Genomic DNA, 20265 nt, shown 5'->3' with positions numbered 1-20265 from the left:
TCTCGGCTCTGCTGGCTGCATAAACTTTGCCAAATGGCACTGCCAACAGATGTGGCATCAAAAGTCTAGACAACTTTGAGTCTGATTTGTCTACGGTTGTAAATTACATATCTGTTTGCATTATCTATGACAAATTGCAGCTCTGCCTGCACAGCTGAAGAAACGGAAAGTCTCCAGCCGCAGACTGTGCAGCTGTTGAATCAAGTAGCCGAACCTGAACCTTTAGGTTCACAGAACTCGGGACATAGCTCAGTTAACTTATGTGTTCAAGTGTAAGTGTGTGTGTGTGTGTGTGTGTATGTGTGTAGGTGTTTTACATTCATTAAAATTTCGTTGAGTGCATTCTATGAAGGACTCCATAGAGTGCACTTTGGAGAAGTTCAGCTGTCCATCTTGCATCCTGAGGGAGTAGAAGATTTATTATTTATTTATATATTTTTTTTTTTGTTTTTTTTTTTAACTCTGAGGGAGTAGAAGCTGATTTGTTATTTATTTATATTTTTGTTAAGATTTATAACAGATTATGGCTAAATATTGTATTAAATTATTTATTGAGGTCAACTCGTATATATGTATATATTATTATTGTATTATTATTATTTTTTTTTTTTTAAAGCTGAATTTTTGCTGTTATTTTTTCGGAAGTATTTTTTATTTAGGACCCCAAGCATGACTTAAGTTCTAGCAAAGGGCTACCTTATGTCTCATCTTAAAATAATACATTCAGTACATCCGAATTTTTCAATTCGTAAGGGACTCGCTGTTTCCCAGAAGAAGAATCCATGCGGCCAAATGAGTTGTCCGACTTTATATTTGGTTTACTTGAATTTTATCATTAATTTTTTGTCTGTCTAGAGTCTAACCAACACAATCTTACAACTCATTTGGCAGTATGGATTAAAGCAGCTGGTCTAATTTAATACGCTAAAAACCTGTGAAAGTTTTTATTTAATTCCGAATTACTTTTTCCTTCTTTTTATATATCATATATGACAATGACCATATAACCTCGGACTTTACTCTACGCAGAATCTAGAAATGACTTTATACATAATTATTTGGCATCCATTTGGCTAATTATTTTTTCACTTTGCAAAAACTCAGCGTGGCAAACCGAATTTTCTAATCAAACAAAGTATTTCTCGCCCATTTCTTAGCTTCAGCTGCAAGTTTCTCTGGCCATTATCTGCTGCTGTTTAGCAAGCTCTTGATGCAGAAATATAAAATTCCGTTTGTATTAAGATTCGGAGCTTGTGTGCTTTGGCAAGAGTTTGCCATCTTACATATTGCAATGTGACTGCAGCAAAATGACTTCCTGCTGAGGGTTGCATTCGTATCCGCATCCTCATCCGCATCCGCCTCCGCCTCCGCATCCGTCAACCATTCTCCAGCCATTCTACGGTCCGCCTTGCCTTCCCAGCCAGCGGCATCCGGCCGTAAACTGCAGCAGTGGCGGCATCAAATCGATTATGTTGCTATTACTTCCGGCAGTTGTCGCTACCAGATGCACATATCTTCGCACCATGCAGCTGCGCACCGACTCGACGCTGCATAAAGTAGATGAAAAAGAAGAGAGGAGTCCCCTCCCCACTTCGACTCGCTGCTGCTGAATGAATTTCCATGCTTATTTTATGATTTAGTTTTTTGCTAGCTTTGTGACACTCACAGACTCAGCCAGAGGCAGCAGCTGTGGCAAGCAGCAGCCAGCAGCCAGCAGCCAGCATGCGGCACTCGGCATGTGTTGCCCCGCTTTGAGACAACTGCCTCCGATTGTCGGTTTTTGGCACACTCACCCCAAATGCTATTAACAATCATCAACATTATCATCAGCGCCTGTTGTTGTGCCCGTTGTTGGGCATTTTACGGCGGAGCGGGCAACGGGGCGGGCAGCGACCCGCCCGGCAGGTGGCAGCTGCGGCTCTGTAACGCATGTTGGTGCAGCCAATTCAATTGCCAACTCAATTGGCACTGGCCACAGAAGTGCGCTACATGATGCTGCTGCACGCCTCCTGCTGCACGCCTCCGGCTGTTGCATGCCACGCTGGCCGCGCTAGCCGGCGGCTAATTAGCAGCCAATGCGCTAAATGCACTCGCACATAATTGGCCCACTACAACATGGCCAACAGGGCCGACAGGGCCGACAGCAGCGACAGCCTTGTGATTGATAACAAATTTTTGGTGCCTTTGCCATGGCAAACGATGTATTCAACACCGCCGCAAGGGACAACAGGGGGGCGTGGCCAGTGTGATGAAACTGGAACGTGTGCCTAATGAGGCAACTTAATTAGGCAGCATTTTCCTTCTGGCCAAGTCTCGTGCGTGCCATCTTACACTCAATTGATTTAATAGACTTGGGTCACGGCTCATTGTCTGGGGTTTGGGGTCGTAAAGCAGAGAGAGCGAGAGAGAGAGAGAGCGAGAGTGTGTGTGTGTGTCCCGGTTGTCCCCATTTTATGCGTGTCACATAATAAATCTTATTTGATTTGTTTACTTCCGTTGACCAAGTTAGCTTGCCCGGCTCAGCAGACCTCATCTAACGCATTGTCCTTGTCATTAGGACACAGCCATTGTTTTCCTGTCTCTCTCACTCGCTCTCCCTCTCTCTCTATATATATATAGGTGTATGTGTGTGTATGTCTGTGTGTATCACAGCAGCCCAGCTAGCTAATTCGATTGAGTATTGGCCCATTTAAGTGCCGAGGCTCAACGCACGCCGCTTGCTCATTTAATTAATAATCAAATTACGCATACGCCCAGTTGACGTGCGCCACTGTCATCAAAATACTGCAGTCGATTCAATTAAATATGTACACATCAATATAGAGACATGCATCGATATCGACATAAAATTGTTATTTATATAATGCACATTTATTATATCTGTATACACTTATTCCCACACATGGACTAATTTAATTCAATTAGGGTCGCAGCATCTGTGCGACAGTTGCATTAGAAATCCAATTAGCTCAGATTATGCATAAGTTAATTTCGCATTTGGATGCGTATGAATATGCGCATCGATTTTAGTTCAATGCACTAAATCAAATTCAATGCCAGCTGCGAGGCCTTTCGCCTGCAATTAAGGATGGCAGAGACCCAATCGACTTTAGACGGCATCGAAGCTGTTTGCCTGTGCAGAAGATTCTCAATCGAGCTGATATACGTTTCATTTGCATTGAATTATTGAAGCTGACCTACAAATCTAAGTAATTAATGGAGGCTATATAGTTCTGATTATTATTTCAGTTTGGGGAGTCGAAAACTGATGATGTTTCATTAGAGCCTGAGTTGGTTTTATGGCTGTATATTAATTATAATACATAGCTGCAAATTAATTTTTATTTTTAAGCTCAAGCTCAATTTATATTTTCTTTAACTTAGATTACTTCGATTTTAATTGCTCGTTTGTTTGGATTTGATTTGAGAATAGGCCAACTATAGACTTGACGCTCGTATGCAGAATGCGAATTTTTGAACTTTGGAGATTTTACAAAAGAACTCAAAGTGGGTGATCGCCCTTCTTTCTATACTTACGTATAAATTTATGAATTTTTGCCGAGTTGTAATGGAAAACAAATTTACAGACTCTCTCTCTTTCTCTCTCTCTCTCTCTCTGTCTCTCTCTCTCTTTCTAGTAATACATTCATTATTTTTCATATGAAAACTTATATCACATTATATATTTATATACACCTTTTCCATTTACATCTATCAAACATCAATCAGCTAGCTAATCAGAATAAGGCTCACTCTTTCTGATCCATATGAGCTAGGTAGGTAGGTAGGAGTTGGGTGGTTGAGTCTGATTCTGATTTGATGATTTCTTATGGCTTCACTTGCAGCATCCGTACGCTGGCATTAAATTAATCTTTACCCTTTGGCTGCCACTGGGGCAATCTGTTACATGACACGAGGCGTCAAGTCAAACACTTCAGCTGGATGCTATTACTTAAGCACATGTTTTATAATAAGATTCGAGGCGAACGGAAACAATTTTTCATGTGCCTGCTCGAACGTGTCGCTAGGGTAAAGTTCGCCCCGCTCCTACCTCTCCCTCTCCCTCTCCCTCTCCCTCTCCCTCTCTCGCTCCATGTTTTGGTTGCATTTATGGATGGTTATCCCACTCAAAGTTGGGCGAGCAGCTTCAGCTACCAGGACAATCAGTCATTCGTCGTTGGGCACGCGCTTCAAGCGCGTTGGCAAATGTGTCCAAAGCTTGTCCATGTGTTTGACTTTTGTTGTATGTGCGTAAATGTGCGTGTATGTGTGTTGATATTTGAAAGTACACACACACACACTCATACTTTTGCACCTCAGTGTTATGTGCGTTACACTTTCGTCAATCCATCAAAGTCTTTGCGTCTCTGAAGCGAGACGAATTTAATCAAGGCATTGCGAGCTTTTGATTTTCCCTAGCAAAACTTAAATGCAAAACCCTGGAGCTTTTACAGCTATGTCCTTGCATTTACTGTTTCGCCCCCTCAATTACCGTCTCTCTTTCTCTCTACGTCTTTCAAGCAAGCTGACCGCAAATTAAATTTACTGGCAAATATTTCATTCGGAAAAGGCAACCACAGTTTTCTAATTAATGCCAGAAACACAGATACAAAAGCAAACCCAGGCATGCGACAGGCGACACCTTAACACCTGTCACAAGGACACACGTACACACAAACACACGCAAACACACAGACAATGTGCGCCTTAATATGCTGTCTATGTCTGCCTATGTCTATGCCGCCTTTGTTTGCCATCATTAAGTTTTGTGGGCGTCTTGTTAACATTTATGATTATTGTCTTCTGGGCGTGGTCGTAGCTAATATTTCTCTCTCTCTCTCTCTCTCTCTCTGCCTCTATTAAATATGCAAACTATTAGTTGGGGCCCATCCTGCCCTTAATTAGCATCTGTTGTTGCGCCGACTCTTGCAACATCATCATCGGACACACTGGCTGCCAGAAGTATGCACATAATCCACAAGCTGGCGCGCTTTCGGATGCATCAAATGCACGCAAATCGGATTTACTCTGTATCCCACTCGATCTCAAATCCTCCCTTCGCTCCCTCCCCCACCCTTTTTATGGCTGTTATTTAATATTGCTAAGGTAGAAAAAAAGCCAACTTTGAAACATTTTATCAGATTATGGACACAAAATGCAACTTCCTCTGGTTTATACCTTCTTCATCTATGTTTTTATTTTTTTTATTTATTTTTTCCCAGTTGCCATAAACGAAATCCGTGGCAGCTTTCGCTGTAACCAATACTCGAGTCTCGAGTGTGTGCGGGGAAGGCAAGCAGCAAAAGTTGCAAGAAAAACTAGCAGAAAACTCATGCATACATATTTTCCAGCAGGTAAGCGGAAACATTAAAATTGTATTTGCTGAGCTTTTCGCGCAACGTTGCACCACCACCACCACCAACAACAACAACTATTCATTCTAATGCCACAAGCTGCCACAGCAATCGACTATCAAAAGAAATTCGCAAAGGACTCGAGTTAGAGACACGCAAAGTTCAAAGCGAAATCGACTCAATTCTGAAGAGGTTAAATGTATTAACATATATTAAACTGAATCATCGATTAGATATACCATATGCAAGATATTGATAAATCTGATTATATCTTAAGCATTGGTTTATTTTATATATATTGACTATAAATAAAGTATTTTTCATCCTTCCCTTTTTTCGTGAGAGAATTCTGAATAAACTTTTTCATCAAATCCAAGTGTATGGAGATTCTGAATAGTCATTCTTAGCTTCGTATTCTTAATTTAAAAGATTTATGTACGTCCCTTTCATAAGTCAAATGTAGATTAGCTGTTCACTCTCTCTAACTAGAAATCGTGTGGGATAACTTTTGATCTAATTCATATTGCTCTCAGTTGTTCTATCTCTCTTTATCTATCTCTTTCTCTCCCCCTTTCATCTATCTATCATTCCGTCTCCTTCTCTCTATATCTTTCTCTGTCAGATAATGCTCGTATAGACCCCATCATATGTTTCCACATTGCACTCTCTCATGACTATCAAATTGGTTTAATAAGAGAGTTCTCATAGATGATGATGTTGTTCAGTTGTAGTTATTATTAATTAATAAAACACAGATGATATGTAAAGCACATATAATATGCTCTATAAGGTGAAAGTATAAGTGAAGTAAATTCTCTATAAACAAAGCTACAATTATACTAAAAGGAAATATTGCAATTGTATATTGGATGCATTAAGCGGATGTTGGCCATGCAGCTGGGTGAATTTAGTATCTCAATTCTCCTGGCTGCTGCTTATCCTTATCAATCTCTATTAAACTGCGCTTCAGCCTGAGATCACGAGTTGCAGCAGTTTTGTTGCGGCTAGGCTCGGGCTGGGCTCGGGCTGCTTTGGTCTGAGCAAAAAAGCCATGACAAATGGCCAGCATAGTGCATATTTATGAGAGCACACACATACGCAGACACACACACACACACACACACACACACACACATAATCAAGGCCAGCTGCACTCACTGAGCACTCGACGCTCGGTAAAATGCCAGCACAAAGTTTATACGCACGTAGTCAATTACTCACACCCGCAATGCAATGCAATGCAGCTAAAGGGACACGCCCAGCCGCCCCTGCACCATACATACATATATACGTTGTGCATATGTAGATATATATGTACGTATTTAGCAACTGGCGAAAGCCGAAACACACACACACACACTGAAGATTCTTTCAAATCGATTTTTTAAATAACCATTTTTAAGAAATTATTTCCGAAACGCCTCCCCCTCCAAGCCCCCGTCGCCGCCTAGGGAAGTTGTGGCATTGAAATTTCAGCTGCCCGCATCTGGATTTGTGGATGCCGGACACATGCAACAATTCCATAAATATTGCAAGTGCAATAAAATTGAAAGTAATTTCTATGCAACAACAGTTGACTTGGCCACGTTTGTCGCCCACTTTTGGCTATCGAAAAATCTATGACAATTACAATTGGAATTTATTTGGCATTATGGTCGAGTGCCAGACGCTCTTGAGTTACTGTTAATTAGAAAATTGTTAAGCTTCGAGGACTCATTCGATTGCAATACAATGCCAACAATTTTGCCAAAATGCCATTTGACAGTGTTCGCTTGAATGGGGCTAAAGAAGCCGTAGAAGAAATTCACAGCTTAGCAGAAAAATAAATAAATAAAAAATTGAGACGAAGCAAATATAAAAAATATACATTTTGGTAATATATAAAAGATTAAAAAATGTTTCACTTAAACATTTTATATTTTAATATAGTTAATTTCTATATTTAACGTTATTTCGCATAAAGGCATTTATAAAATATTTTGTATAAATAAATATATAATATATATATCATATATATTTCAAACAAAAAAATTCAACTAAAAATGCATTTTAAAAACTGCGCGCTTTGGGCTTTGCAAAATGCGAACTGCTTTACACTGCTTGGTGTATGCACTTAAATTTAATAAAATAAATTAAATTTGAGTATTTATGTGATTAAATCCATGACAACGGTTCAAATTTTTTTAGTTATATTAAAAATATATAAAAATCATTGCTACACACATGGCATATATAAAACTAAAAAAATATATTTGGTTGAATAGACTGACTACACGGAACACTGGGTGCTTTACATTTAAAATAGATTTCTGCACATTTTGTATTTCACACAATTTCCATTGTTTTCGCTTCTATGCTGAATCATCGCTATCGGAACTGACTATCATGTGAAGGAATGATAATACCACCAGCATGGAATAACACTTGGTAACTGTTGAAATAAGCAACATAGTAAAATATTACGAAAACTTTACTCACTTATGGTGCCGACGAACAGGCCGAAGAATAAAGGAACAGTTAACCTCTTCGTTTGGAACATGATCAAATAGAAAATACACAGGAATATTGTTGTGAAGATGCCCCACATTAGATATGTGAAAATAATACCCGATGATTCCTATATATATTTATGGGTGATTAAATAATCACTCTTATGCTATTAATAATCGTTTAAAAACACTCACATGCTCTTGGAGAGTGGAAACCATCATCAGTACGGTCAGAAGGCAGGAGGTGCCCAATGTTATGGTAATCATCGATTCTAGCATTTCTGAAAAGCCTAAGAAATTGATGAAATGATTTGTGAATAAAGGTAAAAATGGATCACATTTTATATATTACCATAGTTGGCAATCAAATAGTAGAATCCATAGCCACATAAAGCAATCTCAACAAAGCCTATGATACGGCACCCAAAACGTAGGCTAAGTACGAAAAGGAAATTGTGCAAATAAAACATTTTCATCTTGTCGATACCTTTTTGAGCAGCCAACTAGAAGAAATGATAGATTATTTATTTTTAAGACCTAGAGGAACTCAAGATCAATATATAGGATATATGGAAGAATAACTTTCACATGGCTATTCATTTCATTTCACTTAGGGTATGTAGAAGTGTAACCTTCATTTATCTACGTTTCTCAATGTGCCATGAACGAGTAAATGCATTTAACTGCTTGGTGCACTGCTTGACTTACATATGTTGCAATGCTTGCGAATGTTGGCATACAGTGAATTGGGTCAACTGCTTTCGGCCCTGTTTCCATTTGTCACGTTTTTGCTTGATTCTATCGAACTAATCTTCTAAATGTTTCAGTGTTTCCACATTAGACATTCAACAAAATTACCAAAAACTACAGGAATTTATCAATGTGATCATAACTACAGAAAAGATTCCAAAAAATTCAATGATTACTAGATAATAGTCATAGATGTAAAACTTTAACAAATATAATGAAATATATATAAAATAATAATTTAGACAAAGATAGCAGATTATACAATAGCAAATCCCGATATAGTCTAAAGAATTTAACTCTATTGGATTTCATTAGGTACATTTATTGATTTAAAAAAAATAAAGTATTTAATGCATACCATACAATTACGTAGAAGCATAATGCTTATATCTATTTGGAACTGCCACGCCTTTTATTAGTGTTTTTTTTTATTTTATTTTTTTTTTATTTATTGGCATTTTTCTGAGCTTAGCATTGGAAACTTTAGAAGCGAATTAACGTTACATCTGAACATAATGATAAATGTATAGTAAAGATCTGCCTAGCTTTGACTAGACGCAATTGTCTACAGCTATAACCTGATGATCATAATACATTTCTGATTTACTTATGACAAGAATATGTATGTATATATGTACAAATATACATAGATACATATGTGCAGCAGCTGAAGACGTCCGAAAGTTTACAAAATACAATAACAACTACGCAGATGATTTAAATGCTAAATACACATTATTTATAATATTGTAATATTATTATTATTATTATATCATTATAAAGCTAAGCATGTTGTTGCGCTGTATCATTTCATTTCATTTGATTCTTTTTCAATAATAGTTCAGGCAGAGTCCCTTGGGGATTAGTCAAAAATAAAGCCGCAACAACACGACGATTATATTTATGTATATATAGCTGTACCATATCATAATCAACAACTCGATTGGTCGCCCTAAGCTCGATTTGTGTTGGATCACACAACTGAGGCCAACTTTCTGCTTAACGTGCTATGCGTGTGTGTGTGCGCGGGTATTACGTATCCATATACGAGCGTGCCTGCCGAGCCTAGTACTCAATCGGATGGGGATCCCGAGGCTTGCGTGAGTACTTTAGGCCCAGGTTCTCGCTAACGTCGTCGATGACGTCAAGTGCATAGTCCAGCTGTTCCTTGGTGTGTGCGGCCGACAAACAGAAGCGAATGCGACCCTCCATAATGGGTGTGGCCGGAAAGCCGGCGCCAACAACGGCAATGTGGCGCGTGGTCAGCGTGCGAATGACGGCGCTGAGTATGTAATAAAAAACATGATATAAATTGTTTTGCATCAAAGTTTAAAGTGGCTTACCCAATCTTCGAGAAGAGATAGACCAGCATGGGCACGACTGGCGAATCCTCGTGGCCATAGGTAATGACGCCCATTTGGGCCAAGCGCCTGCGGAAGTAGCGCGTATTCCTGGCCAGCTGCTGCACCTTTTGGCGGCCCGTATCCGTGTTATCCTCGCCCATTATAATGCTCATCGAGGTGTAGATCTGTTGCACAATAGGCGGCGAAATGGACCCGGCATAGCAGTGGGCGTGACTGTTCGTGCGCAAGAAGTCAATCAGTTTCTGTGCGAGGCGAAGAGAAGACAAGCTGAATAACATGTCAAGAGGCAGGCATTGAGTATGTTTACCTTGGAGCCCGCTATGTAGCCGCCGGCACTGCCGAAGCTCTTGGTGAACGTGCCCATCAGAATGTCCACATCCTTGGGATCGGCGCCGAAGTACTCGACCACACCGCGTCCAGTTGGACCCATGGAGCCAATGCTGTGCGCCTCATCCAGATACAGATACGCCTTGTACTTCTTCTTCAGGGCAATTATCTCGGGCAGGCGCACAATGGAACCTTCCATGCTGAAGATGCCCTCGACAAGGATCATGATCTTGTCCCACGGCTTGCCTCCCTTCTTCGGATTGCCATAGCAGATGCCGTTGCGCAGCACTCGCTCCAAGTCCCGCATACTGTTGTGCTTGAACACACGAGTCGTAGCGCCCGACAGACGCAGGCCGAGGATGATGGAGGCATGATTCTTCTCGTCACTCACCACCAAGCAGTCGGGGCCCAGGAGCGATGGCAAGTTGAGGGCGTTCGTGGCGAAGCCCATGCCAAAGACGATGGCATCCTCGACGCCGCAGTAGCGAGCTGTCAGCCGCTCCAGGTCGATGTGCAGCTGCGTATTGCCCAGCTCAGAGCGAGGACTGCAGTAGGCCAGACCCTTCTGGCGCGCACGATTCTCTGAGTCATCCGCACAGGGTCCTGTGGCGGCAGCAAAGCCTAGGTAATTGTAGGAGCCCAAGTTGAGGCAGCGCGTCTCGGTGCCCGTAAATCTGAAGCTCCAGCCGTAGTCGTCTGTGACGCGATCCTTCAGCACCAGCTCGTCGCCCGGCACACTACAGATGGGGCGATTCCAGCAGTCGCGCACTCGACGATACACATAGCGCGAGTAGAAGCTCTCGAAGGCATCGTAGAGGGCCACGTAGCCCTCGCGGCCCTTCTCCGTGGCCACCTTGGGCACGAACAGCAGCTGGTTGATATAGCCCAGTATCATGAGCAGATAGAAGCCCAGGTAGGTCAGACAGGCCGTGTACAGCGGCACATCCTCGAAGGATGTCTTCTGGTAGTGCTCCTGCTCCGCCGACAGCACGCCATCTGCCCGACTGGGCTTGAACTTGTCGCAGGAGCTGCCCGTCTGGCTCACATAACCATTGGCCTCCGCCTGCTTTGCCGGATGATAGCTACTTTCGCTGACGCCCTGCGGGAATAGAGATTAGATTTTTATCTTCTTATACTGTTGGGCATGATTGATTAAATAACATATCTTTACAACTTTTGAGATTTCAGCTATAGCAATGCAAATGGACATGACGTTATCAGCTCAGGTGAATAACAGGTGTTTGGCAGTAATTAATCCAGACTGCGCGTTGATTAAAAAGCAATTTTCAATGACTTAACATTTGAATGACTACATAAGAGAGCGACCTCTAGATCTTAAACTCTCTCCCTCTCTCTCTTTTTGAGTTAGAAATTCGATTGGTAATCATACAACTCAATGAACTGTCCATCTTAGAGAAATTCCAAACAGTACCTTTTCCGAATCTCTCTTTCTCATGCTGAAATATGTTAGAAAGTCTATTAGATAGCGACCTTATGGCAATCAAGCGATGACCTGCATAACTCAAAAATCTGTTCATAGTATCGGACGCTCATTTGGAACACCTTCGTGTTACCATACCCTGTACTCAGTGTAATTGGGTACAAAGGGTATGCTGAGCCCACTTGCCTTGGAAGAAATGAGATAAGATAAAATCTAATTAAATAGAAGATTTGAATGTCGCAGCTCGAGTTTATCGTGTGTTCATTTAGATAACGCCTCCCATTTCCGCAATATTAATAGATAATTAATATATAGTATATATAAAATTTAGACATTATTAAGTTTCGCATATACACATGGAGGTTATCAGAAATAATACAACCAAAAACTTTTTCTTTAGAGCATTCGCCAGTCGTTCATTCCCCACTGAAGCACTCAGCGTTGCTCTCGTGTCGTCAATCAGCCAATTAACATTTAACTACCAGAATAAAAGAGAAAAAAAAAAAAACCAAAAACAACTACCTTCAGCTTGGCCCCTCGTACCCTCACTCCCAATGTCATTCCGAACACCTCCCTATGGAAGCCATAAAAATACTCTAACATTACAGTTATGCGTATGTGTGTGTATGTATGTTAAATAGGTTTAGCTAAGTGGAGCATTACGCAACAGCGCACTGCGTGAAGTTATTTGATAATATAGTATATACATACATATATGACAACTACGACCTGATATTGCTCTACCTATTCGGACACTCTCGAAGAGCAACTCGTGTCGCCTCTGAAAGATCTCCGATTATAAACAAGTCACGGCCCGCTTTATTATAGTTACCGAACGGATATATTATGTTCTCATATATACGTATAGATATATATATATATATATATCTATATCATCAGATTTAGCTCAATTGTATAACAATAAATTGCAGACGGCGACAATATGTCGTGTTTATTATTATTTGATTTGTTTGCAAATTTTTCCTCTTATGCGAGTTAATGCGAGAAATTGGACACGCAACGGCAAATTTGTAAACGGTTCGTAAATTAGTCGTTACTATACATATATAGTATGGGTACTACAAGTGTATGCAGAGTTCATGTGTAGCTCCGACGACATAAATAACTATCCACTATTATTAGCTGCATGTAAAGCTCGAGTACAACAAGCCACAAAGCTGAAAAAACTATTTCAGCTATCTGATAATAAATATCAACACTATGCAACCAAATATGACATTCGAGTGTAATGTGAGCGAGTCAAAGCAAATAAATATTTGTAAATATTTATTTACCGACTTATAATAAGTGTTTGGGTTCTTAAAAAAAACATATATAAATCCACTTCTCAGAGATATTTATACAAATTCCTTAAGATTATTATGATATTAAAATGTATCAAGAATATGAACTTGAACATAAATTCAAATTTTCTAAATATATTATAAAATATTTATATTTTTATAAAAATTTAATTATTCTTTTCACGTAAAATCTATAAAAACACACAAGTCTTTACAAAGCATTTTCTATAAATTAAAAAATATAATCAATAACTATTAATAAATATATTTGTAGTTTTAACTAATTTTTAATTATATTTACCTAATTAAAATAATCATAGAAAAGTTTCTATACCTGGCAGAACACACTTTTTTTTTACTTTCCCTCCCTCTCTGCTTTCTATGAGCTCATAATGAACTAAGAACCTTATCGACAAAAACAAAAGCAAAGCAAAATCAAAAATAATAACAAAAAAAAAAAAATAAAATAAAATAAAAAAAAACATTGATTCCAATCCGAAAACCATCCGACTAACGGTGAGTCACCCCACAACGCCCCAATGGCGGCGTTGGAGCGCATTTTATTCAAAAGCTTTGCGTACAAATTCTTGTGTACTGAATGAGTGTTTGGCTGATAAGAAGGTGGAATCACGATTGCCCAAACCCACCGGCAAAGCGATCGGGGTGCGGGAGCCCCAAGCGGGTCAGAGGTGCCCGCAGGGCCAGGACACATGTACTTCTGTTGCCGGGGCAACAAACGTACATATGCAACGGAAGCTAATACCCAAAACAAATGTGGCCAAGAAAGCTGAACAGTGGAAAGAGCGAGAGAGCGAGGGAGAGAGCGAGAAAACACTGCATTTGGCACTGCATTCGGGTGGGCCATAAATGCGGCCAACAGCTGGAAATTGACCCACAAATTGCGCCAGTGCAAGTGGCGCCAGCTGCACACATTTCCCACCTTTTGCCCGCAGCAGCTGACTAAGGCAATGCACAACACACACACACAAGAGAATACACATATACACACACATGCACGCGTGGATTACTCTTTTTGTTTTTTTCTTTTTTGGCGCGTTGCTCTCTTCGTACACACGCCTGCTTTTTCATGGGCTTGCTCTCTCGCACACACACATACTTGCAAGCAAAATCAATGAAGCACCGGCACGAGGAGAGCAAGAAGCAGAAACTGTAGCAAAAGCGTGAAAAAAATATCTTCCAAATTTGCCTTGCCTCGCCCGCTTGTTTCTGATATTTTTTTCGTTTTTTCGGTCAGCTCACCTTGAAATTAAGGCCTCCAGAGCGTGTGCGGATTTCGGTGTATGCCGGTGCAGAGAATTTCAGTTGTTTGTTTAGCAGCAGCTGCTGCAGTTCCTCCTCGTGATCATCTTGCGGCTCCTTCTGTTGCTGTGGCTGCTGCACATCTCGCCACGATTTAGACAAATGTTGGTTGGGAATGTGTCCATTGCTGATTGGAGTGGAAGTCTTTACAGTGCCGTTGCTGCACTTGACATAGCTCTGCTGGAAGGTAGCGCCGTCATCGTCCACGTTGCCCATTGTGGCTAATATAAGCGATAGCGGTATTTAAATGACAGTATTATTAACACCGACAAAGCAAACTTGATTGGCCCCAAAACCGTCAACCAGCGCGTTCGAACTAAAAGTATTTTATGGCAAATGAGTCTTTGCAGCACGTAGAGAGGAGAATCCCCACACTCTGTCAAATATGTAAGGGCGTGTGGTGAGCTTCGCTCAGCTGATATCGAATTTACGTGCCGCCCTGTTAACAACAGCTAATATCTATCGAACGCTCATTGAATATACATTAAATTCATTCTAGAATCGTAATTAGCCAAAAGAGAAGCAGCCAGTAGTTATGTTTATTGATTGTATAAAAACATGTAGCGAGCAACATAAATATAACTATCGCATGTTATTTTGCTGTTATGATAATGTTAATTTGGAACTAAACATGCTAAACTGGAACTAGCGTGAGTGATTAAAACAGTGTAGTTGGCAACGCGCTAACTACTGATTGGCAACTCTTGTCTTAATATAAGTCGTTAAATAGTTATATATGACAAAAACTAATTTCTTATAATTGTTAAATATACATTTTGGTAGCTTTTCGCTAAAAATAATTTATTTTATATATCACACATGTTTAACAAGAAAATTTGCTGGCTTAAAAGCAGTTCTTTTAGCAAGCAGTTAATTAAAGTAGTTTGAGCATTTCAATGTTGAAATTCGCCGCAATCAGCTGAAAGCAGTTTCCCGTTAGCTAAATGCAAGCAGTTTAGGATTTTTAATGGATTTTCTGTTTTCGAAAAATCCTTTTCAAAATAGTCGATTGTTATGAACAAGGGCTAAAAATGTTAAAAAATTTTGAGAATTCCTCGACTTTTATGTTAGCTAAAGAAATGTAAATTCAATTTAAAGTATTTAAATAATTCCTCGCATGAATAAATTGCCATGAAAAGTGAGCAAAACTTTAATGAATCGAATTGAATTTTGATTAAAAGCACGTAAATATGCGAAAAAAGTGCGTAAAGCGGCAATTGTAGTAAAATTCATGAGGCCCCCGCAAAGTGCGTTGACTTGGGCAATAGGCCTATAGCCTAACGGAATAATAAGACGCGTCTGACCGAAGACTCCTCAGAGCAACTCAAAGCAAAGAAAACGAAACTTTTTGCTATTTCATTTGTTATGTTTCGCGGAAGAATTCGAACAATTTGTAAATGAGATGAGATTGCGTTGGGTTGAGTGGGGCGCGTGGGGGATGGCAGATGATAGAGACTATTGACTCATTTCAAGGATTTTGTAGACGAAAAATAGATGTTGAGGAGAAAAACGTTGAACTCGACATTATGCGTCGAATTTGTTGAAGTAAACAAGATAAAGACAACAACAGCGGAGTAACAACAAGAGAAGACGTCATCAAAAGAGAAAACAAACAACAACAACAATAATAACAATAACAATCAATTCCACATGCAATCCAATTGTAATTAAGTTGAAATTTCGATTCGCGCTTCTTTATCGCTGGCAGCATATGCAAAATGCCAACACGTTCCCTTCCGAGCTGCCAATGATCATTGCAACGATATGCAAATGATTGCCAAATTGTTGCTGCTGCTGCTGTAACTGTTTCTATTGCTGCTGCTGCTGCTGATGTGGCTGCTGCGGCTGCTGCTGCCACTGTCTAGCCCTAGCCCTTTGCTGCCTTGCACCCAGAAATCGGGTCACGTTGAGCTGCGCTGAGCGTGGCGGCACCCTAAAAAGCCGACGAGCAACAAAAGCTAAACACGAATTTGTTATGCTCCATTTTAACACACTTACTGTAAATTCAATATACGCTCTGCCTGGAGCAGCAGCATTGTCGACTCTCTCTCTATTCTTTCACTTAACATTACTTATGTCTGCTCTCTCTTCATACTCTCTCAAATCACCGTTACTTATTATTTTTGCTTCTATGCGCGCCTTGCGCTCGCATACGAATTTCAACTGCAAGCGAATGTCCGTTATATATCTTGTCTCTGTTCCTTACATAAGTTCTAACATTACTGGTGAATATGAATATGCTATTAACAGCTTACGGCAGTTTACAGTGGCTCAGAGCTTCTAATTTCGAAAACCATAAAATGCAAATTAAACTAGATATTAAAATAATTTAAAAGTGAGTTTATAATGTTCTAATATTTTTTTTTTTTTTAATTAAACCAAAACTCGAACTCTATAAATTTATATTTATTTATTAACAACTATAGCTGTTCGTGTTAAACAACTTAACATAGCTGTTATGCCTCAATGTTAAATGCAAGCCAAGCTTCGTGTTGGCCAATAGCTGACAAAGATTCTGAATCAGGCTTATCGACAGACACCAAAAGACAAAATCAGCGACTTATTGCAACTTATTGTCAACGGAATTGAATGCCAAAATTTGTGTTTGTTGCAACCATTTTGTTGTTGCTTTTGTTTCCATTTTATTTTCAAGCATTTTGAATTCGTTTCTTTTGTTATCGATTACATCGTTTGCCCACGGTTCAAGTACATTCGATTTGTTTTCCATTTTGGCAATTAAAATTTTGCCAAATTGTGTAAGCAACGCGGGCATTAAAAGTGTCACACAGTGTCGCAACAACAACAACAAATGCCAACAACCCATCAGGAGCAGCAGCAGCAGCAACAATTGTTTGGCCCGTAATTTTTTGTCGCTTAATAAATAAGAAAGGCGCAGACTTAACAGTTGTTGTCTCAACTTCTTCCTCGCTCGCTCCTTCACACTCTTTCTCACACACACACACTCTCTCTCTCTCTCTCTCTTCTGCAATCCCCACCCAATTTGTAGCCGACGCGGGCGTTGCTCTAACAAGCAGAAAAACGCGCTGAAATGAGCTTCGTCTAACGGCAACAGCAACAGCAACAACAACAGCAACAACAACAACCACTGCAGCAGCAGCAGCTCTGCATTTGCATATGTGTGTGTGAGTGTGGGTGTTTCTGTTTTCTTGCAGCTATTGTTGTTGCTGCTGTTGTTGTCGCCGATGAATCACGCGTGATATTTGCGTTACATTTGCTGCCGCTGCAGCGCAACTGCACTTCTCAGTCTTTTATCTATGCGCTATGAGTGTGGGGTATATTACTTTTCAGAGTCAGTTTGTAAAAGAGGCATGTATGTATAGGTGTATATAAATTAGAGAATATGTTTAATATGTATTATAATACATATTATTATATATGTAATTTTATTAGTCAATTATTTTTTGCAAATTTATATTATTATTTTATTGGTATATAAACATGATAAACATATTTTAATAGTTTTCTTAATTATATTCCAGGCAGTAAAATATGTATATTTTTAAAAAACGTTTGTTGAATGATCATTTTTAGTGGAAAAAAAAAAAAAAAACACACACACACACAATTAAAGCTAAGCTAAGCCAATAAGGGAAATAATAATCTGTTAATATTAATATTAATATGAGTGTAAAGATTATTTTTAACTTTTGTTCTTAGAGCTTTACTATAGTTAGTTATTGTTATTTGGCTTAGCATTAGAATAAACTATTGTATTCATTTTTATTATCAGGAATAAAACATTTTAGAGTAATATTTGCAGATATTTCTTCTTAGTGGGATAAAATAAATCTCATTGATAGTGAATCTAATATTCGTTGCTCGTACCCTCAATATTTGTTTAGCCTTATTTATTTGCCTGCCTGACTGCCTGGCGGCGACTCGCCTGACTCTCCGAGTGGACTTTGCGCCTAGCTTGCAGCGTAGTTGACATTTTCATTATGCGACTTGTGGCTGCGGGCCGAGTGTCGGTCGCCATTGCCACCGGCAACGACAACAACAACAGCTACAATAATATATAAGAATGGGGCGTGGCCTGGCACTCAGTCAACTGATTTTCAAATGCGTTGACAGCTTTGGCTGTCAATCGTTTTGTGTGTGGCTGAAGTCGGATTTCGCTGTAGGTGTTACAACTGCTGTAGAACATGTGATTAAGCTGTGAACTGTAACAGCCCAATAAGTGCATGAACATTTGTCAATTATTCAGAATGTCATTAATGAATTAAGCCCATCCCCGACTCAAGAGCAATCGAAACAATCCATTCAAGTTGTTGAATAACAAGCGAGAAAACACTGAAGTTTGAGTTCGGACAGATCTTGATGATCTCACCTGACTCTAATTGATTTTAGTTCTCATGTTAATGTAAAAACTAGTTGAAAAACTATAATTATTATAAGTAATAATTATAATTTGTTATTGAATAGAACTGTGTAGAAATAGGCTTTGAGATATCTTGATTTAGGTAAATAATTTAGTAATAAAAAGCTTAACTAAGATACCTGGATAGGCTTCTCAGATTTTCATATATAAATAATGTAAATAGATATATTAGATTTTATTTTTGTTTATCATTTTCTTTATATTTAGTTTATTGAAAACTGGGGTGTTCCGTAACTAATTTAAAATTAGACTAAGCTCACAAATTAAACACACAGCGAAACCCATTCGGACACCCTCACCTTAGCCATACGAAACACAACATCAGATTTCAATTATCGCAAAAGGAAGCAAACACTAAGCAAATAGGCGACGACCCCAACAAAAGCAACAGAAGAAAAAAAAAAAAAAAGAAAAAAACTTAAACAAGTGTCTCAGCAACACGAGAGGGAGAAAATGCAAATGTGAATAGCAGCAATAACAACAACAACACCAATAACAACAACAACAGCAGCAGCTGCTGCTGCTTGAAATGTTGTTGAACTATTCGAAAGTGATTTTCACAAGGGCAATTAATGTTTCAATAAACGATATTCTAGCTAAAAGCACAACAACAACAGCAATCGCGAGGCAGCAACAAATTTGTTGCAACTGCTGCCAGCAACATATTGCTGCCGTTGCGCCTCATGTTGCAAGCAAAAAAGCAGAAAAAATAGAAAGAAAATGTTATTGAAATTGGCTTTTTATGTTTATGAAAACGTTCGCTGAGCTGCACATGTGTTAGCCGGGGGCATGGGCTGGGGGCGTGCTGCCGATGGCCAAAGGAAGCTGGGCTAAAAAGTATTTCAGTCTTCAGATCGGTGGCGGGCTCGAATTCGCAGCTCGGCGTTAATTGCTGCCATTTGCAATCGTATTTATGGCTCACGCCTCGCTCACGTTTTGGCCATCAACAGCAACCGCAGCAACAGCAGCAACAACAGCAACAACAACAGCAACATCAAAACATTTGCAGTGCGTACAAATGTTTAGCTAATTGCCAATTTTATTGGCCAGCTAATTTGTGGGCGGCAGCCATCTAAAAAGTCAGGAGTCGACTCCGACTCCACTCCAAATGCTTTTCTATGCTATTCGCGGGGTGAATGGGGGGTGGGGCGGGTTTAGATGGGCCCTGGCTGATCTTTGATTCTATGAAATCGTAAAACGAACTCTTTCCATGAATGGAATCGTATTACAAACAAGCTAGAGCGCTGCAGCTGAAGCCTAAAGATGACTGCGCAAGACTCGCTCACAGCTCAGTGGAACGAAAAGAAGTCGAGAATAAGCTAGAGAGAGTATGCAGAAAATCTAATTCTATATATGTGAAAAATGTATAATTTTATTAACTTGCCATTCCATCGATTGCTCTTCTCTCGAAAACCCGTGATAAATCGAAAAATGATATCCCCTTGAAAAAAATTGCTTCTCGATAATTCTCATAATATGTATTTCAGTGTAAATCGAAAAACTAATCCCCCTGCCAT

General features: G+C 39.6%; 2 protein-coding genes across 4 annotated transcripts; both read right to left on the bottom strand.

The window, feature by feature from the left end:
* Positions 1-7585: 7585 nt before the first annotated feature.
* On the bottom strand, positions 7586-8766 carry LOC108609865 (uncharacterized). 3 transcript variants are annotated; one of them, XM_018001636.2, is made up of 5 exons: positions 8552-8766; positions 8196-8346; positions 8039-8133; positions 7833-7971; positions 7586-7785 (listed from the first exon to the last, which is right to left on the bottom strand). In XM_018001636.2, exons 1-5 carry the CDS (start codon positions 8618-8620, stop codon positions 7706-7708), a joined length of 534 nt encoding a protein of 177 aa, XP_017857125.1. In that variant the 5' UTR covers positions 8621-8766; the 3' UTR covers positions 7586-7705. The 3 variants fall into 3 exon arrangements, with proteins under 3 accessions (XP_017857125.1, XP_017857127.1, XP_017857128.1); XM_018001638.2 differs by having other exon boundaries at positions 7586-7777; XM_018001639.2 differs by having other exon boundaries at positions 7586-7734.
* A 128-nt stretch (positions 8767-8894) lies between these two features.
* lace (serine palmitoyltransferase long chain base subunit) lies at positions 8895-14858 on the bottom strand. The gene is made up of 4 exons (XM_018004637.2): positions 14290-14858; positions 10265-11383; positions 9937-10199; positions 8895-9875 (listed from the first exon to the last, which is right to left on the bottom strand). The coding sequence occupies exons 1-4, from the start codon at positions 14563-14565 to the stop codon at positions 9659-9661; spliced, it is 1875 nt and encodes a 624-aa protein (XP_017860126.1). The 5' UTR covers positions 14566-14858; the 3' UTR covers positions 8895-9658.
* Positions 14859-20265: the final 5407 nt, after the last annotated feature.

Source organism: Drosophila arizonae, chromosome 3, assembly GCF_054131065.1.
Source record: "Drosophila arizonae isolate 15081-1271.41 chromosome 3, UAZ_ARI_1.0, whole genome shotgun sequence".
NCBI lineage: Eukaryota > Metazoa > Arthropoda > Insecta > Diptera > Drosophilidae > Drosophila > Drosophila arizonae.
The sequence above is the reverse complement of the archived record's forward strand: the minus strand, read 5'-3'. Positions and strand labels throughout refer to the sequence as shown.